Here is a 26,761-nt window from a genome sequence, read left to right as displayed (position 1 = left end):
GGATGTCGCAAGGATAAAAATCCATTAATAACTGAGAGGTCATCAGGTACTGTGGTGATGAGGGCCATATAAACAGAAAGAAATTAAAGTTTTCCCAAACAACCATTTAATGACACTAGGCATGGAAGGAATTGACCACAAGCCTTCTACTATTGTTAGAAACTAGCTTTAAAAGTAATCTGATGTAAATTTGTAAGGCATTCAGATATTGCTGTGATGAATACCACAGAAATACCTATAAGTAAGGAACTGGAGACTGCTGATTTTCATACATGCATAAACAAACATGGAAAAAACTTGCATTGCGTAAATTTCCCAATTAATAGTATTTTAAAAATGCTTAAACTACACTTAAAATTGTGATTAATTTTAAGTGACAAGCACTTCAGCAACTAAGTCTTTTGCATGAAAAACATATTAATGCTACAGGAGAACAATCCGCTGAGGAGTTCTGGAAGGAGATCAGATCATTCTGGGGACTGGAAAGGGGACACAAAAGCCTACCACTTTTATGACACAGATTTGAATGCAGCAAGGTTGCTAGTAATCAAAAATGACAAAAGCTGAAGGTATTTGAAGTTTCTGGGCATTCAGTATATTTGGAATTTTAAAGGGCCAATTTACCAAAGCTGAAAGCAATGTTTAGCATTACTGAATGGGAACCCACATTTAAAGTGTGGGTGTTTACAAAAACTGTGTATTGTTCAAGGACATCCAACTGGATGTCCAAAAAGCCACATTTCCACAGACATAAAAATACGTATGCTGGCCAAAAAGCATACTAGTTAAAAGGAGATTTGGAAGCGCTGCTAAAACATAAAACATCAATACATAAAAGGAGGAGAAATACAGGAAAAGGGAAATGAATATAAGCTACAAGTTAAAAAATGTAGGTGTCAAGGGAAGCTAAAGGAATCAATGAAATAACAATTGGCCAGTAAGATTAAACACAATACGATGACATTTTAAAAACATATTAGGAAACAAAAACAACAAAAATTCCTCGGTCAGGTATAAGTCCGTTGCTAGATGTAGATGGTAAAATTGTAAATAATGCTGTAAAAAAGGTAGAAATGTTCAATAGATATTTCTTTACTGTACTTGAAATGAAGCAGGAAAAAGTATCCATCCCATATGATGTTGTGGATGGAATAGAAAGTTTATCATCTGTGATAAAGGAAGATGTGAGTTAGCAGCTGCTCAAATTAAACATTTTCATTTCCACAGGACTGGATTACTTCCATGTAAGAGTCTTAAAAGAAATACCTGAGGAACTCTCTGTATCACTGATATTTTTTTTATTTTAAATAAATCTTGGAAACCTGGGCCAAGTCCAAAGGATTAGAGGCCTATCAACGTAGTTCCAATATTTAAAAAGGGTTAAAAGGATAACCCAGGTTAGCCTGATGTTGATTCTGGATAAAATAATGGAAAGGTTAATTTGGGACTCTATCAACAAGAATTAAAGGCTAAAAATAGAATTTTTGCCAGTTAGCATAATTTCATGGAAGGTTATATCTTATCAAACAAACCTGTTATCTTCTTTAAAAACAAAACAACCAACCCCCCCCCATCCCCAAAACCAAGATGATAACATGTCTGATTTTAAAAAGACAACTGTGGTGATACAGTATACCTTGATTTCTCCAAGGCAGTGGTTCCCAAACTTGTTCCCAAAGTTGTTCCGCTGCTTGTGTACCTGCTGCCAGTGGCCATGGTTCGCTCTCCAGCCCAATGAGAGCTGCTGGAAGTGGCGCAGGCTGAGGGACATACTGGCTGCCGCTTCCAGCAGCTCCCATTGGCCTGGAGCAGCAAATCGCGGCAACTGGGAGCTGAAATCAGCCAAACCTGCGGATGCGGCAGGTACAAAACCGTCCCGGCCCACCAGGGGCTTTCCCTGCACAAGCAGTGGAACAAGTTTGGGAACCACTGCTCTAAGGCATTTGACTTAAAATAAAAAAATATACCTACCTCATAGAACTGGAAGGGACCCTGAAAGGTCATTGAGTCCAGCCCCCTGCCTTCACTAGTAGGACCAAGTACTGATTTTGCCACAGCTCCCTAAGTGGCCCCCTTAAGGATTGAACTCACAACTCTGGGTTTAGCAGGCCAATGCTCAAACCACTGAGCTGTCCCTCCTCTCCCTTAGAGCTCATCTTCACTATGGGTTAAATTGGCACTGCTGTGATTGATGCAGTGGCATTGATTTAGCAGGTCTGATGAAGACGCAATAAATCAATGGGAGAGTGCTCTCTTGTTGACTTCAGTACTCTACCTCAATGAGAGATGGAAGCTGTGTCGATGGGAGAGCATCTCCCAATGACACAGAGTGGTTTAGAAACCATGTTAAGTCGATGTAAACTACTTCAACTTAAGTTACGTAACTTAACCTTCTAGTCTAAACAAGGCCTTAGTTCCACATGACATTCTGAGTGAAAAGCTTACATTATGTGGAATTAACAGGACACACATTACATGGTTTAAAAACTGGCTCACTGACAAATCTCAAAATGTAGTGTTAATATGGAGACATCAACGAGTGGGAAAATTTCTTGCAGGGTTCCAAAGGGACTGGTTCTCGGTCCAATAATATTCAATATTTTTATCAATTATCTAGAAGATTATATAATATTCTTTGTTGGTAAAGTTTGCAGAGGACACATAGATTGGTGTAGTACTAAATAATGAGGAGGACAGGTCTGATCTGAATCACTTGGTAAAATGCTCACAATCCAACGAAACCCATCTTAACACAGCAAAATGCAAGATAATACATCTGAGACATAGAATGAAGGTCTGTAACTACAGGATGCAGGAGACTGACATGGAAAGCAATGACTCAGAGAAGGACTTGGGGGATCATTGAAGATAACCATCTGAAATTGAGCTCTCAGTGCAAAGCTGTGGCAAAAAGGGTTAAAGCAATCTCTGGATGTATAAAAAGGGGAAAATCAAACAGAAGTAGGGAAGTGATTTTGCCTCTATACACAGCATTGGTAAGACCACTGCTAGAATACTATGTCCTGTACTAGCATCCATGTTTCCTGAAGGATGTGGAAATATGGGAGAGAGTTCAAAGGAGGGCCACAAAAATGATCCAGGGACTGGAAAACAAGCCTCACAATGTGAAGCTTAAGGAGCTCAACCTATTCAGTTTACCAAAGAGAAGGTTGAGAGGTGATTTGATCACCATCTATAGGTACTTACACATGGAAACAATATTCACTGGAATGAAGTAGCTTCTAATCTTGTAGACAAACAAGTCTGATTAACAACAAGATTCAGCTAACTTCAGCTGAAGTTACACAAATACAACCTTGAAATAAGATGCAATTTCATAGCAGTGAGTTTAATTACACATTGTAACAGTGTAACTCACCATTGCTTGGAGTCTTTAAGACAAGAATAGATAGCTTTCTAAATTATATGCTTTAATTCAGGTATTGGTGGCACCACAGTCTCTCCTACTCTCTGCCTATGGCACACAGCAGTTTAGTCTCCTGAGTCTGAAATACTTCTGTCTAATGGAACTCTTTGGACTCATTATTGGGGTATTTAAGTGAAATCTGATGGTCTGTGTAACCCAGGAGGTGATACTAGATAATCTGATGGTCCCTTCTGGCCTTAAACTCTAAGAAAAGTCTATGTAAAATACGTTGGTTATCCCGGGCCATTTCCTAGTTGAAAGGTATTCAGAGCAAAACCAACCAACCAAACACAAAAACCAAATCTCTGATCAGAAACAGTATTAAATGTCATGCTTGTTGCCAGCCTCAGAGGGAAAAGGTCAATGATTTAAGATAAGACTTTTATAAACTTGAAGTAGTCCCTTCAGATCAGGGTAGAACTACATTGGAAAAGCAGATTACAGAAGCTTCTAGTGCCACTGCCAATGCTGAACTGTATCTTTTTTTAGGCAAAACAGAGAAATTCCAAAGTCCAGCATGGTTATCTAGCACCTAAATGAAGTCCAGATCATTCCCTCCCAAAGAGAAATCTATGAAAAAGATAAACTTAAGCTGCAGAGTTTCCACCACATCTTGATGTTGAGGTATGCAGAGTTTGGCACTTATAGACTTAGCAGGGACCTCCTAATGGAGAGAGGCATATAGATGGAGGATAGACAATCATACTATCCTTCTCCACTTCCCATTCCTTCATGGGATCCACTTGAGGCTCAGAAGAGTTCCTGATTTTCTCCTCACCATATATTAGGCCTGGTTTTACTCTCACATTAGTGTAAATCCTGTGGCTTCAACAGAGTTACTCCTGAGCTACATGGAGTATAAAACTGATACAAGTGGGGATCAGAATTGGCTCAGCTGTGTTAAGACTTGGAGATTAAGCAAGCCTCTAACCATTCTGAAATACGTTATGAAAACATTACTTGCCATGGCTCTACAGTATTGCTTATGCTATTTTAATTCTGTATTTTAAAAATTATGTATATTTCTTTTTCTTTCTATGTATGTAAAAACATCTGTTTGATAGTATGACTGCCAATGAATTTACACTAAAGTTTAATGATAAGTGCAAATCAAGAATTTCTAATATTTAAAAGGTAATTTAATTACTTTTTAGAACTGCAAGTAAGGGTGTTTCAGAGGGAAAAAATCCCCTTGCTAGAGTCAGGTTGTTTTTACTATTCCCATAAATCAAATAACCACCTGTGTATTTTAAAATTAATTTTGGAGGCTACTAGTCTATAGGTGGATTTGGCATTTTAGGTAATTTTTGTCACACGTTTATAATATATATAAAATGTACATAATGCAATTATTTGATACCACAATTCAAAAAATATAACATACCTAGTGCTAATATAAACGTAAAAAAAATCTATCAGGTATGTAAGTATTGTAATAAACAGGAAGAGAGGGAGTAACTGACATTCACACAAAGGGAGATGATGGATTAGAATTCAGGAGTTCCTGGCTCTTCCTCATTTGTCCCGACCACTCTATCACTCTGCATCCCCTGTGCTGTTGGCCACCCTCTTTTGGCTGGTGCCTGGGGAAGGATGAAACTATGGTACCTCCTCCTCTCTGTTTCCTTTGGGACATTATGCACGCAAGCATAGGGAGAACGAAGGGAACTGTGCTCTGAATTCCTGGCCTGGAATTCTACCTGGATCTTGAGGGACATGAAATGACAGATAAGGCATCTTGGGATCTGTCTGCAATTGTGCAAAAGCATAAAGACCAAGGTGAATCTGGCCCTTAAAAACAAGAGAATATTTCAGATAAGAAATCAATTATAAGCCTCGTGCAGGATGGATTTGTAGATGAAAAGTCCTGCAAAGGAGGAATTTGAAGGAGAGGATGCAAGATGAAGAAAAAAGGGAAGATTATTTTAAGTTTATGGGACAGCATGAAAGAAGGCATGAAGCTGAGAGTGAGGAAAGGAAATAAAATAAGCAGCAAGGAGAGAAGACACTGAAAAATATAGCTGGTGAGAAGGGGGGTGTGGGACATGAAAGCAGATATAAGAGAGGCACATAGGGCCTTGACAGTGAGGTTCAGGATTTTTTTCTCCAGTTTAGAGATGAAAAGCCAGTGAAAGGATTTAAGAAATATGAGGATGCCCTCTCAGTGACAGAAGAGCAAGATTACTTTAACAGTGAACTTTTACATTTTGTGGAAGGAGAAGAGAGTATTGGGGAAGGCAGAGAGGATAAGGTTAGAGTAATCCAGGAGAGGCCTATGTGCAGAAAAGAATTCTAGGTGTAGGTGTAGTCTGGAAATAAAATGTTTCGAAGATATTCAAAAAGGAGGTGGTGACTGGATTTGGGGGGAGTATAGAAAAGTCCCTGGTAATATGACATTGGGACACTGTAAAGCTCATGACATAGTTAATGGGAACAGAGATAAGAGGTGCTAGGGAGGGATCAGGAGTTCAGACATATCTCAGTTTCAGAGAGCGTGAGTTTGGGACTGTGGTGGCATACACAATGGTACAGTTGAGAGTCAGATGGAGATCTGAGGCTGAACAGATAAGTGGAGGACAGGTGCTGAGAACTGGATTTAGAAGTCACTGGTAGAGAAATAGTAGCTGAAGCCAAGGGAATGGATGGAGTCAACAAAGGAAAAGAGAAGGGGAGAGAGGACAAGACCATGAGATACCCAACAGACAGGAAGAGACATATTCATGAAAGAGATAAAGACTTGAGGATGAAACTCCATATTAACAAAACAGCCCACAATTTTCTCAAGGTTACCTAGGTATTGGAAAGACCTGGGCAAATTCTCCACAGCAAATAATTTATCTAATGAATATTATTTCGTTCTCTGTTTGTGAATTTTCCAGGGGCAGTTGACAATTTTCTCAATTTGAAATTTCTAAATTGAAATTATTTGCTTAACAATTTGTGTGAGTAATTCTTGGTCCATAGACAGTTACAACCACTTTGCTGCAATATTGTGTATTTGAAATTCAAACTCCAAACTGTTCATTACTTTAAACTGGTCACACATTTCTGTTCACTGATTGGATGAATGTAATATGATAATGAGTTCAAAATTCACTTTGTGAATATTCTTTAACATACACTTAAAATCCACTGGTTCCACAAATATTCACACCATCAAACTCATTCAGTAGTATATATGATGGAAACATAGTACAACAGGGGCACAAGCATGTTTTCAACAAATTCCTTTTAAAATATGAATGAATATTACATGATGTAAAATATTGTTATTGCAGTAACCAGAGCGTGGGCGGTCAAGCGTAGTAGTCAGAGCTGGAGACAGCCTGGGTTCCAGGTCAGGCATAGAGCCAGAGACAGCACAAGAGTAAGGCATTGGAGCAGGGAACTGGAGTAAGTCAGGAAAGCAAGAACTGGGAATAGATGAGGGTATGGGCTAAGGACAGGAACCAAGAGCAGGCAGGAATTCAGGGCTCAAGAGTCAGGTAAACAGGAGGTGTCCATTGTAGGAGCCTGCCAGGGAATTCTCTAATTGCTCTGACAACTTCCTGTGTTACTTCATGGTTTATATAGAGTTCCTTGGCCAATCAGGGTTGTTTGATGTTTCCCTCAATTGGGAGTTTCAGGGTAGGGGCCCTCTGCAAGCCAGCACTTCACTGGTTCCCTTCTCTGGTTACTCAGGTGAGCAGTTGGGTGTCAGTTGTGGCCAAAGGACACATGAGCCTGCGTTCGAAGCTCAAGATCCCTCACAGTTACAAAAATGAGGGTGAAAAATTGTTCTCCTTAACCATTGAGAACAAGACAATAAGTAATGGGCATAAAGTGCAGCAAGGGAGATCTAGTTAGGAAAAACTTCTAACTGTCAGGGTAGTTAAGCACTGGAATAAGTTGCCTAGAGAGGTTGTGAAATCTCCATCATTTGAGGTTTTTAAGAACAGGTTAGACAAACACCTGTCAGGGATGGTCTAGATAATACTTAATCTTGCCTCAGTGCAGGGGACTGAACTAGAATACCTGACAAGGTCCCTTCTAGTCCTGCATTTCTATGATTATTTCCACACACAGCCCAGCATTCTCTCAACACTACTGTCACACCTCATATAACATAAACAGGATTCTGTTAAAGCTACCACTCATAGCAAAAGATTGTTCAGATACACACCATCCTGGGGCAGTGCTTCCTCAAAATTCCAACACTGGAGAGGCTCCTCTGCATAAAATCGCCTAACACACAAAGGGATTTTGCTGAAAAAATGGAGTGCCTCCCTGAAGGCTTACTCTGATTCAAGGGATACCACAGCCAAAATGTTGCCAAAGAAAAGGCTGTGATGAGTTGCAGCAACAGCTAATGAGAGATTTGTTAAAATGAATCACTCCCCTGTCAAAATATCAAGAAACTGGCCAATACATTCTGCCACCCTGTCAGAACTGACAATATAGCAGGTCTAGCTCTACAGTACTAGCCTGTCACCTGATTTCTCTATGCTATGTCCTGTTGGGGGCACTCAGGTACAGCAGCAGATTTCTCCTGCGTTATTTGTTTTCCCTTTTGCCCCTCACATATAGCTATTTTATTCATGAATCACAATATTCCATTTAAACAATTAAACATGTTTTTTATCACTCTTGGGGGAAAAAAGAGGAAAGTTTCTCAGAGTCATTAGGAAGAATCCATAACAGTTCCATACAGATTGCCAGTAATCTTGCTGTGTTTGTATAACTGTAATGTTTAGGTCTGAATAGAAGCACACCTCTCTTTTCTCTAGACAGTTGTTGAATTACTTGCCTTATACAGTATGTGGACAGAGCTCGTATTTATATTCGCTGCATCTTTAGCATATTTTTGTAAGCAGCTTGTAATATCATTACTTGTGAACTCATTTCCGTTTAATCACACAGAAAGCCAACCTCACAGGACAAATATCTGCTCTGCAGGAGACTGACTTTCTTACATTGTTTTATTTTTCAGCAGGTCCTTAGCTAATAAATCTTCCCTCCCAGCTAGGGTGACCAGATGTCCTGATAAAATCAGAACCGTCCTGATATTTAGGTGTTTGTCCCATGTTCCGACTGAACTTTGGTCGAGATGCAATTTGTCCTGATATTTCGCCTTCCCCGCCCGCCCCCCGCCCCCCCCCCGCTGCTCCGCTGGCAGCACCGATATTTTCTCCCTCTCATCTGGTCACCCTACTCCCAGTCCTCAGCATCAGTCATGTACCTATGAAGTGAAGTGGTTAGATAGAGGGCTGGACCTTATCCAAAGTAAAATGAAGGATTATGAATGATGAAATCAAATTGCACAGGGGGAAAAAATGTCCCACACACATAAAATCGCAATTGCGGTACCATGCAAAAGTTTAGATTTCGGCTGTGCCAAGGCAGTCTGTTCTGGAGATTCTCTTTATGTTTATTGGTTTGTACAGAACAAGAGCTTTGTACATTGGGAGAAATGTTAGGATATAGATATTCAAGCCTGTCTGGTCTGTGTATTCTTAACACTTAGCTAGTTATAGAGCTATAAAAGAAAGAATCAAAATCATTGTCTATCTGTGTAAGGGCCTTCTCTCACTGTGGCAGTCTGAGGCCCTGTTTAGTCATATTGAAATAAGGCAAACTGGGGCTGTTAGGAAGGTGATCTGTCACCTCCAGAGAAAGGGAAGAGCCTAGAACATGTAAAAGAAAATTTAGTTTGATAGTTTTCTGTCTGGTAAGAACTCACTTATCAATAGACACAGCTGGAGAACCCTTATGTCTGTATAGTCATAGTTGTAAAATCCTTATGTCTGTATGGATGTAGTTGTGAAATCCTCACTTCTGTATTGTTTTGTATTTTTATTTGCATAGTCTCTGTCTGGTTCTGTAATTGTTTCTATCTGCTGTGTAATTAATTTTGCTGGGTGTAAACTAATTAAGGTGGTGGGATATAATTGGTTAGCTAACCATGTTACAATATGTTAGGATTGGTTAGGTAAATTTTAGTAAAATGATTGGTTAAGGTATAGCTAAAAATATTACTATATAAATTAGGGACAAACAGGAAGTAAGTTTGGATTCAAAAATAAGAAAAAGGAACTTAGATTTAAGCTTGCTGGAAGCTCACCCCAATAAACATCGAATCGTTTGCACCTTCGGACTTCAGGTATTGTTGCTCTCTGTCCATGCGAGAAGGACCAGGGAAGTGTGAGAGTGAAGGAATAAGCTCTCTAAGAAGAACTTACACAATGAAGACCCAAGCCAACCAGAACCACTCATGCTGCATTTCCTTCATGTTATAATACACCAGAAAACCACAAGAAGATAGATAATGAAAAGCCAAAACACTAGGATGTCCCTTCCCCTGCAAATGTTTCTGAAAAAGCTTGCCTTTAGAGACTAGAGTTGTATGAATAATCAGTTTTTTGGTTCACTAGCCAAACTGGGAGGGAAAAAAAGGAAATAATTCTCATTTTGGATAAAAAACGAAATGTTTCTTTTTCAGTTGCCTCAGACATTTTAACTGATTTTTTAAACATTAAAAGTAAATGAAATTTGGAACCAGAGAAGGTGGCATCTCCCTTATGTGAGAGAGCTGTTAGTCCCCACTTTGCCTGATTCAGAGCAGGGATTTGAATCTTGGTCTCCCACATCCTGAATTCCTTAGCCACTGGTCTACAATAGAGGCACCAGTATCATCTCTGCCTCCTCCATTTTGTGAATGGCAAACAAACCCCCTTGCAAATCTAGCCCAAACACATATTTCATTTTAGAAATGTCAACACTGTCCATTTTGACATTTAAAAAAATATCTGACCAAAACAATTAACCAAAATAGACATGAATTTGTGAAATATTTTGGCTGACCCAAATCTGCATTTCACATGTAAAAGTTTCACCCAGCTCTATTGGGCATTTTACTAGTAAGGACTATGAGGCACCCTCTCAAAGAGTGACAGATGAGGCAAAACAGTAATCTGTTGCCATCCATTTGTGTTGCTTTACCAACACTCTGCATTTCAATAAAAATTGTTTCATAAACCAGTTAATAGTAGTAAAGTTAAAAAGTCCACAAAACACATCATGTACCAGTGAAATGAATATACAGTGTGGTAGGACAGGTTTCCATCACAGTCAGGAATGGGTTAAAGGGCTCCCCTGGGCACAATCAGACCTAACCCAGTGAACCTATTAGGCCTGTCAAATCTGGAGAGGGTCAGCTCCTTGCAAGGGAGGTTCCAAATCCAATGCAGAGTGGCACTCAAAAGCAAGAGCTAAAGCTCTATAGCCCAGCGTTCTTCACTTCAAGGCCCGTGAGCCAGGCCTGGCTCTCATGGATCCTAAGTGCGACTCCCTGTCAATCACGCTCTCCTTAGCAAGAACATGGCCAAAGAGCCTCTGCTGCCTAAGGTAGCTCGGTGCCTGGTTTTCAACCTTACAGTGTTCGGTCCAATCTATCACCCGAAGTCGGGTTACTGTGAGCAGGGGAGGGACTCAGTCATCACCCGCGCCAGCCTCTACTCAGCTGGGGCTGCCTCCTACCTGTGTCGGGCAGCTGCAGCTCCCAGCCCCACAGGCAAGTCCCTCCTGACCCGGGCAGAGGGGGGTGTGGGAGGGGAAAAGTAGTGAGCGATGGAGGGGAGTGGGGGAGGAGAGTGGATGGGACAGAGCCTCAGGGGAAAGGGCAGAGGCAGGGCCACGGGGGAAAGAGGTGGCACAGTGGAGGTTCTAGCACTCCTGCTGGAGTGTCCATTTTTAAAATATTACCAAGTTGGCAACCTACTGCTGCGTTGGCCCTTTGAAGAAGTAAAGGGACTTTTTATTTTTACTTTGTTTCCACGTTTTGTTTAGAACTCAGGGTGCTCAGGCTGGGTCTTATGGACACTGAGGGGGATAGGGGCCCAGACCCCCTTTACAGAATATAGTGATCACTGACCTTGTGGGGAAATGCTGGGTGAGTCCAGACATTTTGTGGGCTGCCGTATTATCTGGTTCTTCTCTTAGATTTTTGGACTGCTTTTCACCTGGGGGATTGGGGGTGCGAGCTCCTTAAGACTTATGGCTGGAGGACCAAACTCAGCACTTGCTCTAAAGTGATGCCTACAGCCAGTAAAGGACGTCTGTGGTGAGAGAGGTGTCCACCCAAACCCCACGAGGGTGCCCTAGAGGTACAGTCCATGACATGTAGTGTCAAAAAGCTTAAAGAAATGGTAAACCTGCGATTCCCTCTCCCCACGAAGTCTGGAAAATCTGATTCCATCTCTGTGCAAGGTCTGAGTCCTTGCTGTTACAGATGAAGATTACATCATAGGAATAGTTTGTGCTGTCAGCAGCAACAGGGGTGACAAATACATCTCTTTGCACTAGTTTCCCCTCATTATTCATGTTTAGATAAAGAAACCAGGCACACTCATTCAGTATGTTCTCCAACAGTTTGTCCTTCCAGGTGCCAAGCATCCTCATCTCCTATTGGCTTCAATAGGAGGTCATTGTGTTCAGCACCTTGCTGAAAGACTGAAAACGGTAAAATATGTGCTGTAAGAAAATTCCCTGAGTCTTTCCTCTCTTCCCCTTGGCTTTTGTACAACCTGTTTTCCTAATTTAGATGTATTTTTATTTTATTTTTTTTTCAGACCAAAGACTTTCTCTCATTAGTTGTTTCCCAACCGTTAATTTTAAGTGTACACACTAGTTCCAAGCCGTGTTACAGAAGTCATCATTAGACTTGTTACAATTGTGCTTTTGTAAGTAGCCAACATAACTACAGTAATCTCTGTACCTAGGTGTGTTGCAGTTTCAGGGTTAATTGCACCCCCCCACACACACACGTCTTCCTGTAGGGCACTATCTTAAGGTTTCCAACTCCCAGCCGTCACCTCTCTCAGGTGCAGACCCATGTCTCTCACCATCCAGACCAAGAGCGTAGGCTTACAGTCCCTCTGCACTTCATTGTGGTTTCCCGAGCAGGTCTGATTGGGGTCCAGCCCGGGGTGTTGGAACGGGGGAGGTTGGGTGGCCACTTTTAAAAATGGATGTAGTTTAGGGGTAGGAGGCCACATTGCCCCCGCAAACTGGAATCCTTGGGCATGCGCATGTGTGGAGCCTTGTCAGCAGGGGCTGTGGTTTGCAGCGGGGGAGCTCATAAGGTGATCAGCTCCCCGCCATGAAGCACAGCCCCCTGGGCATTGTGAGGCTTCTTAGTTTGTTTAACATTTATGAGGTGCTTTCTCATACAGAAAATGCTATATACATTCAAAATGTTGTTATAGTTTTGAATAATAGGCTTTTAAAAATACAGAAAAGTTCTGGACCACAAAAAGACATAGATAATATCAAAGATAGCTTTAAATATCAATCCCTTAGGCAGACTTCATCCTTGTATTTTCTTGTTTGCCTATCTGCCACTTTACAGCGCCTGTTTACTGCTGGAGTCCTGAGCTGAAAAGCTGTGGCAGATAGCAGATGTACCAATTAATAACCTGTCAAGGCTGATGGATAGAATAAAAAAAATATTCTCACACACATCTCCTGTGTGTTTTTCTTCCCCATTTCAAGGCACTGGGGGTCATGAGACATACTCTGCTTCCCTGGAGAGAAAAGAAACTGTCTCATTAACGTCTATCTTTCATGACATTATGACGCAGCCTTTGAGATGTTGTTAACTCACCTGTTCTTCTCCCAGAATTCTGAAGTGATGAAGCTCTTTAATCAAGGAGTCTGGACAGCCAGCTGTTGGAAAGAAACAAAGAAATGCATTTTAGAATTCACTGTTCGTGTTTTTTTGGGCCATGCGTAGATGCAGCGAGGACTGGATACACAGATCACATTAGACAAAAAAATGTTACATGAAACAGATTAGGATGATAAGCTACAGTTCTACGGGCATCTGAGCACTGAAAACCATCTATCAAAACAAATCCTACCACATTTCAGAACACACAGGAATGCTTTGAAAGGTTACGTTCTGCACTTTTCCTAAAGGGCTACAAACAGGAAAGAGAGAGAGATGAAAAGGGCAGTAACTTCTGCCAGATAATGCCAGCTCCTAAGTGTAGGAGTCAACATATTATAATTAGAGGGATTCACATCAAAGCATGGAACTGAACAAAGCTCAGTTCAGATCCAAGTAACGGCATGGGTCCATTTCTAAGCGTAACACAAACTTTTCTTGAGTCCTTGCAGGATTTCACAGATTCTGCAGGCCCCACATATAAGACGGTTACTTACCTTTGTAACTGTTGTTCTTCGAGATGTGTTGCTCATATCCATTCCAGTTAGGTGTGTGCGCCGCACGTGCACATTCGTCGGAAAACTTTTACCCTAGCAACTCGGTGGGCCGGCAGGTCGCCCCCTAGAGTGGCGCCATCATGGCGCTTGATATATATCCCTGCCGGCCCACCCGCTCCTCAGTTCCTTCTTGCCGGCTACTCCGACAGTGGGGAAGGAGGGCGGGTGTGGAATGGATATGAGCAACACATCTCGAAGAACAACAGTTACAAAGGTAAGTAACCGTCTTTTCTTCTTCGAGTGATTGCTCATATCCATTCCAGGTGAATCCCAAGCCTTACGTAGGCGGTGGGGTCGGAGTGAAATGTGGCAGAATGAAAACTGCTGAGCCAGAGGCTACAGCATCTCTTGACTGTTGAACCAGGGCATACTGCGAAGCAAAGGTATGGACCGAGGACCAATGGAGCTGCGCGACAGATCTCGTGGGTAGGAACACGAGCCAGCAAGGCGGCAGATGAAGCCTGAGCCCTGGTAGAATGCACGGTGATGTGGCTTGGGGAAATATGAGCCAAATCATAACAAGTTCGGAAGTCTGCCATCACCCGAGATGTGATCCTCTGAGAGGAAAACAAGCAAGCCCTCCCTTTGGCCCGCTACCGTGACAGAGCTGGGGCACCTTACGAAATGGTTCTGGCAGCGCAATATAAATGCGAGCACTCCACAGATGTCCAAGGAGTGCAATGGTTGTGCCCATTGCGTTGAGCTGTGGGTAACATGAAAGGCCGAAACCACCTTAGGGAGGAAAGCCGGGTGCGGTCATAACTGCACCTTGTCTTTGTGAAACCTAGTGTACGGCGGAACCCTCGTAAGAGCTCTGAGCTCGGAGACCCGTCTGGCCGATGTAACAGCTACGAGGAAAGTTTGTCGTCCAAGACGGGTATATCAGAGGGCCAGTCGTGAACGGCTCGACTGGGGGAGACATAAGTCTGATTAAAACTAGGTTGAGGTCCCAGGTTGGGGCTGGCGGCGCACCCGAGGGTGCAAGCTCTCCAAGCCCTTGAGGGATCTCGAACCCATAGAGTGTGAGAACACGGAACGTCCACCTTAGCCTGGCTGGAAGGTAGAGATGGTTGCTGAGTGTATCCTCAGCGATGATACCGCCAGGACCTGCCGCTGAAGGCCAGCTGTAGGCCAAATAGAGGGGGTCGAGACCTCAGCAGGAGCAAGATCGAGCGTATTGCAGCTGTAGAAGAAACGCTTCCACCTGGCCCGGTACGTTGACCAGGTGGAAGGCTTCCTGTCACCCCAGCTCAGTTACGCAGCGGCCACACCGTGAGGCGAAGAGGCTGCAGGTCCGAGTGACGAAGCCTGTTGTTGCCCTGAGTGATGAGGTCTGGGTGGGGTGGCAGGGTAATTGGGTCTGTTATTGACAGGCCGAGCAACGTGGTATATCAGTGCTGCCTGGACCACTCTGGAGTGATCATGATGATGCGCGCTCTGCCCCTGCGGAGTTTGAGCAGGACCTAATGAACCAGTGGGAACAGTGGGAAGGCATAATGGAGTTGGCCTTTCCACGGCATCAGGAATGCGTCCAAGACCGATCCTGAGGAGAGACCTTGGAAGGAGCAGAACATCTGGCATTTTCTGCTCTCTCGGTGAGCGAACAGGTCTATGTGAGGAAACATCTCCGCTTCTGGACAGCAGAACGCCTCACATGGGGCAGAGTGATCACTCGTAAGACAGGAAAGACCTGCTGAGTCAAAGCGCCAAGACGTTCCGAACGCCTGGGAGAAAGGACGTCACCAGCTCCATCGAGTAGGCCATGCAAAAGTCCCGGAAATGGATGGCCTCCTGACAAAAAAGGGGGGGGGGAGGACCATGTCCCTCCCTGGATACTTATGAAGCACATGGCCGCTGTGTTGGCTGTAAACACCTAGATACAACGGCCTCGCAGCTGCCGCTGGAACCCCTGGTACTCCAGGCGGACTACTCTCATTTTTGGGGCATTGACGTGGAATGCCAGCTCCCGAGAAGACCAAAGGCCTTAAGCTCGGAGGTGACCGTGAGCACTTGAGCAGAGAGATGACGCGTCCGTCGTCAGGGGCAGTGAGGGCTGGGGCGGAGGAAACCGCCTCCCTGCCCACACCAGGGAGGGAGTTAGCCACCACTCTAGGGAGCCTAAGGTGCTCGAGGGAACGGTGACTACCATGACCATTGGCTCCCTGTCCGGGTGGTACGCCGAGGTGAGTCGGACTTGGAGAGGACGGAGGCGGAGCTTGGCATGTTTGGTTACCAACTTGCGGGCAACCATGGACCCAGGAGACTGAGACAAGTACGAGCCGAGGTCGTTGGGAAAGCCTGCAGACCTCAGATGATTGTTGCCATCGCCTAAAACCGCAGTTGTGATAAGTAGGCTCCGGCTAGGTAGGAGACCAAGATAGCTCCTAGGAAGTCCAACCTCTGCGTGGGAACCAGAGTGGATTGCTCTATAGTAATCATCAGGCCTCGACCTGTGAATAAGACCGTGACGATGCCCACGCGCTGAGTGGTTTGTGTCTCAGAGTCTCCTCGGATAAGCGAATCGTCCAGATACGGAAAAACGCATATCCGACATCAGCGAAGGTAGGCGGCGACTATGGCCGTAAACCAGAAGTACTGACAGTCAGCTAGAAAGCGGAGGTATCTCCTGTGCGGAGGGAAGATGGCGTAGCGAAAGTACGCGTCCTTCATATCCAGGGCGGCATAGTAGCCCCCAGGAGGCAAGGATGGAATAATGGTTCCCAGGGATACCGTGCAGAACTTCAACCTTATCCTAAACCGGTTGAGTCCGTGCAGGACTAGGAAGGTCTGAGACCTGCATTAGAGTGGGGAACTAGGGCATAACGGGAGTAAAACCCCTTGCCCCTTTCGTCCATCGGCGTCTGCACCTCTTGTACGAGGAATTGCTCGTGAGAGGGGTCCCTGAACGGGGACAGGGCTGGAACAAATTAGAGGTGGTATCTATGGTCCACCGTGCGCAGGATCCAGCGATCTGAAATTAACTAGGGCCACGCCAGGCGAAAGCGGGATTGGGATCCCGGTCTGTGACTGGTACACCGCCCTCAGGCGCACCTTGGAAGGTTCGTCTTTGGTCCCAGTGGTAATTGCAAGGGACCTTGACCTGGGCTCTTTAGGGGTCCTGACGTTCGTCTGCGACCGCCTTGGCCTCGCCGTTTGCCAAAGTCCTGTCTCTGGCTAGGCACAGAGTATGGCGGGTGGGGGCAGAAAGGCCTGCGTTTGGTCGCTGGCATATGCATGCTGAGAGAGCGCATTAGGACCCTATTGTCCATTAGGCTTGGCAGCCTGGGGCTGTCTTTGCCGCGAAAGGCCTTTACCACAAAGGGTAAATCCTGAATGGCATACTGCAGCTCCGGCCGGAGGTTTAAAACCTGGAGCCATGAGATGTACCTCATGGCGACACCAAAGGCCAGAGTCCTGGCTGCAGAGTCTGCTGCATCCAACGAGGCCTGGAGGGATGCTCTGGGTACCTTTTTCTTTTCCCCTGTCCTCCAAGACGGCAGCGAACTCTTGGCCGGTTTCGGGGCTGGCGCCCGCTGGCCATCATATCAGAATCGTGGTCCTGAGCATAAGATCTGCGCATGTGGGATGACACGCATGCGTGTCCGGATGGCCATGGAGGTACTAAAAGAAGGCACAGGCAGAGTCTCTGACTCTATCGGACCTTGCCCAACTCGGCACCGGGAACCGGCACCGGGATGCGTACCGGTACCTGGAACGAGATCCAGACCCGCAACCAGAATGGTGCCTGGAGGTCGACCGAGATCTCGAGGCTCGGGGAGAGGCTACAGGAGTCAAGGTACCTGTCGCGGTGCCGGGAGTCGGAACGGTGCCGATAGCGGGTCGGCGAACGGGATACCGACCGGTGCAGCGAGTGCGACCAGTACCGATGAGGAAAACAGCACCGGGACTGCAAGTGGTGTCGGGCGTGCCGACAGGATCTGGAGTGTCTGCGGGACCGTGATCATGAACGGTGCCGCTCTGCTGTGCTGACAGAGGACGGTCACATGAAGAGACTGTATTACCCGCACCGGCGGTGCCGGGGTCAGGCAGCATCGACTCTGTCATGGCAATGAGATCCCTCGCCGTTGGTAATGCCTCCAGCATGGAGGGAACAGCAGGCTCAACCACAGTGCATACTGGGGAGCTGTCAGGCACCGGATTCGACGGCCCTCATGGGACCGGGGTCGACGGTACCGAGGTCGTCAGAGCTTCGGTGGGCGTCGGTGCCGGGCGATCCGAGTTAGATGAGCTGTCTGGCTGCGGCGCCGTTGGCACGGAAGCAGCAGGAGCAGTAGCTCAACCACGGCGCGTGCCGGGGAGCCGTCAGGCACCGGATTCTACGGCCCTTATGGGACCGGGATCGACGGTGCCGACGTCGTCGGTGTCGCAGCAAGTGTCGGTGCGGGGCGATCCGACTGAGATGAGCTCTCTGGCTGCGGTGCCGTTGGCACGGAAGCAGCAGGAGCAGTAGCTCAACCACGGCGCGTGCCGGGGAGCCGTCAGGCACCGGATTCTACGGCCCTTGTGGGACCGGGATCGACGGTGCCGACGTCGTCGGTGCCGCAGCAGGTGCTGGTGCCAGGCGATCCGACTAGACGAGCTCTCTGGCTGCGGTGCCGTTGGCACGGAAGCAGCAGGAGCAGAAGCTCAACCACGGCGCGTGCCGGGGAGCCGTCAGGCACCGGATTCTACGGCCCTTGTGGGACCGGGATCGACGGTGCCGACGTCGTCGGTGCCGCAGCAGGTGTTGGTGCCAGGCGATCCGACTTAGACAAGCTCTCTGGCTGCGGTGCCGATGGCACGGAAGCAGCAGGAGCAGTAGCTCAACCACGGCGCGTGCCGGGGAGCCGTCAGGCACCGGATTCTACGGCCCTTGTGCGACCGGGATCGACGGTGCCGACGTCGTTGGTGCCTCAGCAGGTGTCGGTGCCGGGCGATCCGACATAGACGAGCTCTCTGGCTGCGGTGCAGTCGGCACGGAAGCAGCAGGAGCAGTAAGCTCTACCACGGCGCGTGCCGGGGAGCTGTCAGGCACCGGATTCAATGGCCCTGGGGGACTGGAATCGACGGTGCCAATGTCATCGGTGCCTCTGCAGGTGTCGGTGCCGGGCCATCCGACTTAGGCAAGCTCTCTGGCTGCGATGCAGGTGGCACGGAAGCAGCAGGAGCAGGGGGCTCTACCACGGCGCGTGCCGGGGAGCCGTCAGGCACCAGCAGGAATTGTAGGCTCTCTCAACCTCGGAGGAAGGGAGCGGTGCCGAGTCGACTTCGGTGCCGGCGACGGCCGGTGCCGAAAGGCCTTGGCAGTACCGGCGGAGTCCGGTGCCGAGGAGGAGCTTCTGCCAGCCGCTTGATCATCGCTCGGCGCCCAAGGTGGAGGGGTAAGTGGAAGTCCCGCTCCTTTTTGTTCTCGGCTTAAAAGCCTTGCAAATGGGGTACTTAGCTGTCAAGTGATTCCCTGAGGCACTTCAAACAGGAGTCGTGTGGATCTCCCTTCGGCATCGGCTTCTGGCAGGCCGAGCCCATTTTAAAACCCGGTGAGCCGTGCATGGGCTCCGGCACCGGGTTCATGGAAGGGGCTACTTCCTGAACCCCGCTAACAATTATCAATCTAACTATGTTAGCAGAGAAAAAATGTATAACTATACAAATATATATATAAAAGAATTATAACTGTATAACTATATACGAGAACTACGAGTAGCTAGGGAAGTGGAGGTCAGCTAAGCCGCGCTCCACTGTTCCAACGACCGACACGGGCGGTAAGAAGGAACTGAGGAGCGGGTGGGCCGGCAGGGATATATATCAAGCGCCATGATGGCGCCACTCTAGGGGGCGACCTGCCGGCCCACCGAGTTGCTAGGGTAAAAGTTTTCCGACGAATGTGCACGCGCGGCGCACACACCTAACTGGAATGGATATGAGCAATCACTCGAAGAAGAACACTATACTTTTTGGCTGTATCCAGTATAATCCATTTTAGCACATGTAACTGTCCCTCCTTGGTGTAAGACACAAACCAAATACATTGGAGGAAGAGAGGTTTACCAGGCTTTTGATTCTGGATTAGAGGCAGATTGTCACAGGCCTTACATATTAGCACAGGGAAAAAGAAATAAGCTCTCCACCTCCACTCCCCTGCTCAGACTGTGACTCCATCCACAGTGGGGAGAACAGAGGTCGCTCCCCTGATACCCCTTGCTGAAAGGTTCTGATGCCCAGAATCTAGACAAGAAAGATCAGAGAGCAGCAACACTGCCCCGCTCATGACCAGGGTATCTGACTGGATACATAAAGTGAGGGGTGTCAGGTGACTGGGATGTGGGTAGTCAGGCCCAGTGGGTGGAATGGATATCAGAAACCAGGGGTTAGAGTGAGCGCTGGAGGGAACAGTCAGAAGCCAGAGGTAAGAGTCAAGCTGGAAGTCAGGAACTGGGTCCAAAAGCCAAAACCGGAGGCAGGAACCAGAGTGCAGAGCCAAGGGACAGAGCCAGAATCACCTGGAGCAAGCAGAGTAACAGGCAAAATGGGGGCTCAGGCAGGGATAGGGCTCAGGCAAGGCAGAAGCAGCAGGAACAAGGCAACACTGGACTAATAACAGTGGCTGATATGAGTGTTGAACAGCAAGCAAGCTACTGTGGAATGGCTAATCAGGCAGCCTGCTGCAGGCCAGCTGTGCTTATTAGGTTGCCTGGAGACTAGTGTACCGCAGGCCTTGATTCCTGAGGGGAGGGGGAAAGGGTGTGAATCTGCTCCACAGAAAGGCATTAAGAAATTTACTCCTCCCACATGGCAAGGGAGGAATTACAATTCTTTGTGCCTGCCCCAGTGTCAGTGCAGCTACCAAAAGTTACAATCTCATCCTTATGGACTAGCATTAGTGGGGTACAGATAACTCTGAATACGGTTTTCAGGATCTCTGTCAGTACCGCAGCATCATAGCAACAAATATTCAGCAGCACTCATAACGTATAGCAACAATCATAATTCTTCACTAGTATTGAATTTCTTGTTAGGTCCTATTGTTTCTTCCCCTTTATTAAAAATAATTCATATCTTAAACCCTCTTTCTTGTCAACCTCCTTCTCCCCACACACGTATAGGTTTGTGCACATACAACTAGAGCTGGGCAAAAATTATCCGCCAAAACATTTTTCAGCAAAAAATGAAGATTTGGGCTGCCCAAAACATTTCATTAATTCATGTTGACATTGCCAAATTGTTTCAGTTTTAAAAAGGCATTTTTAAAAAAAGTCACAATGATTTGTTTTGTCATTTTCTGAACAAAATGTTTAAATGTTATGTTTTGAAAACAAAATTTTGAAATCAATACAAAATATTTCAGGTTGAACAAAATGTTTCATTCAATCCAAAATTAATTTTTCTACCCAACTTTTAGAGTCGCCAAAATAAATTAAAAAAAAATCACTTGGGGTTGACCCAAAACTATTCTTTTGCTCATTTTTCAAAACAGCTAGCAAACTGAAAAATCAGTTATCCCCACAGCGCTACAAATAACCTTAACTGAATTTAAAAGGCAATATTAATTCAACTGTGTTTATAACCCTTTCATATTCATTTTATCCATCCCATTTGCTGCGCTTGCAACCCAAGCATCATCTTTGACATCTCTCTCTCTATTTTCCCCACATTCTGTCTCTAGCTTCTTCATTTAGCTTCTTACTCCTTAATATACCAATTAGCCAGACCTTACTTACTATTGCCAATGCAGAATCATGTCCTTGCCTTGTTCATCTCTCACCTTGATGATCATGACTTTTTTCTCTCCAGTCTCACCGGTTTTTAACTCTGCGCCCTCCAATTTATTCAAAATGCTAACATCAGTTACTCCAACCACACCACCACCTTCTCAAAATCAGAACCTGATTCACAACCCATTAAATTCAATAGAGACTCACACTGACTTCAGTGGCTTGAATAAAACCTTACTGCATAAAAGTAAAGCTCCTTTTCCTCACCTTCAGGGTTTCACATAATCTTTCCCAAATTTAAATCTCCGTTCTTATTTTTTCCTATAGTGATCTCCACAGAAAAAGTCTGCATTTAGCACACGGTGCTGTTTGAAAGTCAAAGGAGGATACTATTGCGAGGTAACTCTTAGCAAATGTTTTCTTTTTAATAGTAACTAAAATATTTCCCACCTCTTATTTGCTCTCTGTGTTCCTCCCTCAGCTCCAACTTAATATTTCTCCTCTTCCTGTCCTCCAAACACCCTCTCTCTCTTATCCCTCAATCACCCACTTCTTCCAGAACTCCACCCTACTTTGCTCTCCTCATCTATAATTTCCACTCTCTCTCTTATATGAGTTCTGTTTCTTTGTCTCATCTTTGTCTTGTCTCTATGAGATTGTAAGCACATGAGGGTCAGGAAGAATTTCTTAGTCTGTGTTTGTCAAGAGCCAGGTATGATGCTACACAGTTATTTTTTATCAATATTAACATTCATCAAGTGCACTCATCTAGCAGAGAAGAACTTTTCCATACTCTATATTTTCTAGTGCTTTTGCCAGTCCAATTTCCACATCTCCAGGGACTAGGCTTTCATTAGACTTTTGGAAGGTGATTCTACAGTCAAATGGATCTCAGCATCAGTAAGATTAAAAGGAAGATGTCACTGTTTAGCAAGATGGTGACTAGCAGCTCAGAAATAACTGTATTGAAAATCTTTGTACTCAAATACAGCTATTTCTTGATGAGAAGTCCTTTCAGTGTATCAGAACTTCATGTTGCTTGAGTGAACAAATCAAATGAAGTTTTATTTTAGAAAAATGGAAATAAGGAAGTAACATGGCACGCAATAAAAAGTACATGTTCAAAAACAGCTATTTTGCTCTCTTTGGATGTTTCTGGGTATCTTTATCTTATTTCAGATGTCCACTTCAATTGCTTGTTTTCTTTAAGTGGGCATCAGTAAAACATGCTCCAGTACTGGGGTCCCTTTCTGTATAATGTCCAATAGTTCTGAAGAAACTTTTGGGGATGATTAGTTTTTGCACTATAACTTGTAAAGAGGGCTGTAACCAGACTGTAAACCAAAATGAAAAGGTTTTTGAAAAATATGTTCTACTGAAGAGCATTAAAACCACAAAAGTCTTCAAACATTTTCCTTTTAATTTCTCATCAATTATCACAGGGCAAGTGTGGTATCACTGGGAAACTGGGAACACCAAAGCTTAGGGGGAAAATCAATATTATTTCAATCTCTCTGATGTGCTCCTGGCAGTAGCACGTGACATAAATAATCTGCACTTTGCAGATTTCTGCTATTTTGTGTGGAATGTTTTGAGGATTATTTTTTCTGCTCTCTGTAGTACAGAATCCCTGATGCACTGTAGCCTCATCAATTACAGTAACTTTCTATTCTCCCTCTCTTCCTTCTCACTTAACTATGACTTGAAAAATGAACCACAGACATAGATGAAATGACCACACACATACACAAAAAATATAAAAACCTAGCGTGATCAAAGGAAATAAGGAAAAGCACTGAACAAACGCCTTTCATCAGATGCCAAAACACTGGGGTGAGTTCATCTGCAGTCTGGTAAAAAAACACTGAAAATGTTTATTAGTTCCTTCTTCCAACTAAATTCAGGTCTATATGATGGAGGCTTCATATACTTTGCTTTCCTGCCATGACTGTGCAGGTTTTTGCCTACTGATGAAGCAGAATAGGACCCAATGAGTACATAGTTGGCCTAATTCTCTACTCTGTTATGCCATTTTTATTCTGTGGCGACTGTTGATTTCAAATAAGTTACCATGTCATAAAGCTGGTGTGCTAGCATGAAAAATTAGGACCAACATCTGAGTGAGCAGAAAGCCAGCATTTGAACAGATGACTTCAATGTATCTTTTTAAAAATGCTTTAAAAATTAACTAAAAATAATTCTTTGTTTCTATTGCAATGTTCCATCACATCGCAATTTATTTGTTTCAGTAATTTCCCATGTTACTTCATTCCCCTTCATGTCATTATTTCATTCAAGCTAATATGTGGGTAATTTCACTTGTGAGTGAAAGGTACATTTTAAGATACAGAAATTTACACTGTCAGAACTGCCATCTCACTTCATTGTGGCATTTACATTATAAAAGTACTTTTAAATAGATCACATAAGAGGAGATATCTCCAAGAGAAGAACAAGCAAAATAAAAAAAATCCAATTTAAACGACAAGCATCATGAATCCTCTGATTTGCATTGCTGCGAACAATACATAGTTTCAGTTGCATTTGCTATTAAACCATGATTCCAACTATTACCAATTTAATTGCTCAAATCTTTACCTTTTCTCTGACAGGTTGACAGAATTAGCATCTGTTTTTTATTCTAATTTAAAATTATTGCTTCATATAACCCCCTTGTAAACAGCAGTGGAACATTCAAATCAACTCTTTTAACTTAGATATTACATAAACTGGCAAAAATACAAGTTAAATTAGTTTGTAAATGAGTATCCACCACTTAAAGAGTAACTGAGTATCCATAAATGTAAATATTATTTAAAATATTAATAGCAAAGCACCAAATGAATGCAGTGCACATAACTGAAACACACACTTAAGTTTAAGCAAATGAATAGTCCAAGAGCACTTGGCATCTTGCAGGATTGAACCCTTATGCACAGCAATTATTATTTTCACTTGCTTATCATTTATTTCTTAAACAACATTTTTGAACTTTAGAAAGCATGTGCTGTTCTTTGAGGGCTAAAGTCCTGGAGCCTTAAAATTCCAACTTCCCTGGCAGGAAGAGAATATAGGAAATCAATATTATTAAAAGGAATTCTTCCCACAGAGCACAGCTATCTCACACAGGGCAGGCCAAGTTTTAAGATTCCAGGTCTCTAAATACTAAGCATGCAAATAGACAATGTTCTAAATGCATTAAAATTCCCAAAAAGAATTGTATGCTGGTAGACTAACAGTGCAATGGATTGTTTTCTAACGTTCTAAATAAAAATAAATATTTGGGCTGAGTACAAACATGAAAAATGTTACATTACTTGGGAGAAAAAAATTATAAAAGCCTGGAAATGAAGGATAACATGAAGCTGTAATAAATGTCCTTCATTTGTCATGTCATTTTCCTAGTTCTGTTCCAAACTATTCAGCTAATTAGAATACTGATGTAAAAATAAAACCTATATCTTGCTCATGTCATTTCCAGTGAAAAGAAGCCTGAGTCTGTGACACTGTAACCACTCTTGTGAGATTAGACAGTGATGTCAAAGGATTTAGTGACTTCATTGTACTGGTGTTAATTAAATGTTTGATGTTTCAAAAGAGCTTTTCTCAGTCACAATGTTTATCCTTATATGAACAAAGGGGAATTTAGGGAAATTGGAATGCCTACTTTATGGCATAAATATCATACTTTACGAAAACAGAAACAGGAGCTATGAAGACTATCAAGTGACAGGTAATTGACATATAATGTGTAGTCATTAAGTATAATAGCCTATCTTTAAAAAATTGCCTATGCTGAGAGGTCTAAAAATATATTTGCAGAAAGCCCACACAAAGAAGGTCATTACAATAGTTTTCAAATCTTAATGAACAATAGTTTTCATCTGGAAAATCTTGAATATCACTTTTTAAATGCTGCTTATGTAATGCAATCTCGTAATATAGCCAAACTTCAAACTGCTTGAATTCATAGGCTTATTCAGTACTTATAGATAATATTTATGTAATATGGTTTTTTAAAGCAAAATAAACTGACCAAAATTCCAGCCACAAACAATTTACAAGCTAAGGCCTCAAGCCTGCAATCTGCATAAGCTCTTGAAGTCAGTAGATTTCCATGTAAGCATAAGAATCATCTATGAGGATCCAGTATTGTTAACCACAAATGTTCAAAAATCGTGCATTAAGGCCAAACATTCCCTCATAAGATTGGCTTAAAAATCATGGTTTTTTGTTTTTTGTTTTTTTTAATAGGGTTCTTTTGGTTTGTCTTCTGGCTTCTGAGCTGTTAGGGTGCACTTGCTTCACATTTTCATACTTTTATCAGGAACCATGAGGGTTAGAAACTGACTTTATTTTAAATGAAAGCTGAGATTCTCATGCAGTCAACTAAATCTAGCAGCTGAGGCTGTAAGAAAAACACTATATATCATGACTGATGAGAGCTGGCAACACTGAGAATCTGATTGCAAAATTGGCTTCAAAACAGACAGTGCTCCAATGAAATCTGTCATCAAAAATGCAACAAAAAGCAAAATGACTGAAAAGCATGCCTTGTAAGTTCCACTACATTTATTTAGAGCCCAACCTGTAACCCAAGGTCCATTTGTGGCCCTCAGGGGTCCCTTAACTTAGGCCCTGGAGAGGGACCATTCTAAGAGGAAAATGTGCATGTGATTGCTGATTGAAAAGTTTGTTCCCTGACAGCTTTCTTTAGAAGGGGAGGAGTGAAGACATAGTATCCTCTCAAATGGAGTGAGTAGTGAGGGCTGGAGCCACAGTCTTCACAAGAGGGGGAGGGGAACCAAACAAGCACCCTAGCAATTCCTGCAGGAGGAGCTGGGTCTTCCATGGCACAGAGTACTAGGAAAAGGGACAGCTTAAGTCCCACAGAAAGAAGTAGGGTGAGCAGGGAGCTGATTTTATAGAGGCCATGGAGCCTCACTATTTGACCTGGGGCAGTGGGCAAGTTAAGAAGAGTAAGTCAGAAAGGAAGGAATTTTTGAGGGGAAGCAGTGCCATCACGGAGTCAGAGGGAAAGGAGGGAAATATTTGGTGGTTGGTGGATGTGCCTAGGAACTCTAGAGATTAGTGGAGGGAGAAATGGGCTGAGTACATGGGGGCTGACTGGAGGGAGACCTGGCTGGGGGCTCTCAGGAAGAAGAAAACAGATGTTTCTTTCAGGCAATGGGACTGAGGAAGGGAGTTTCTTAGGGGATCAGCTGGGGAAGTTTGATGGGTGTGTTTCTGAGGGATGGGGACACTAAAGGCAGGACTCAAAAAAGGAAGTCTTCACTCACCTTCTCCAGGCCCAGCTGATTCTCTGAGAATACAGCAGAGCAGCTATGTCATCAGTGCTTAG

General features: G+C 44.2%; 1 protein-coding gene across 2 annotated transcripts in view; it reads right to left on the bottom strand.

Moving 5' to 3' along the window:
- The window catches only part of PRKN (parkin RBR E3 ubiquitin protein ligase), a 1,230,739-nt gene that overhangs the window by 187,650 nt on the left and 1,016,328 nt on the right, over positions 1–26,761 (bottom strand). For both annotated transcript variants that reach the window (XM_050949117.1, XM_050949116.1), the window contains one exon: positions 13,068–13,129. In XM_050949117.1, the coding sequence (XP_050805074.1) occupies positions 13,068–13,129 (62 nt within the window). The remainder of the gene's footprint in view (positions 1–13,067; positions 13,130–26,761) is intronic.

Source organism: Gopherus flavomarginatus, chromosome 4 (assembly GCF_025201925.1).
Source record: "Gopherus flavomarginatus isolate rGopFla2 chromosome 4, rGopFla2.mat.asm, whole genome shotgun sequence".
NCBI lineage: Eukaryota > Metazoa > Chordata > Testudines > Testudinidae > Gopherus > Gopherus flavomarginatus.
Note: the sequence above shows the minus strand (reverse complement) of the source record. Positions and strands in the feature narration are given on the sequence as shown.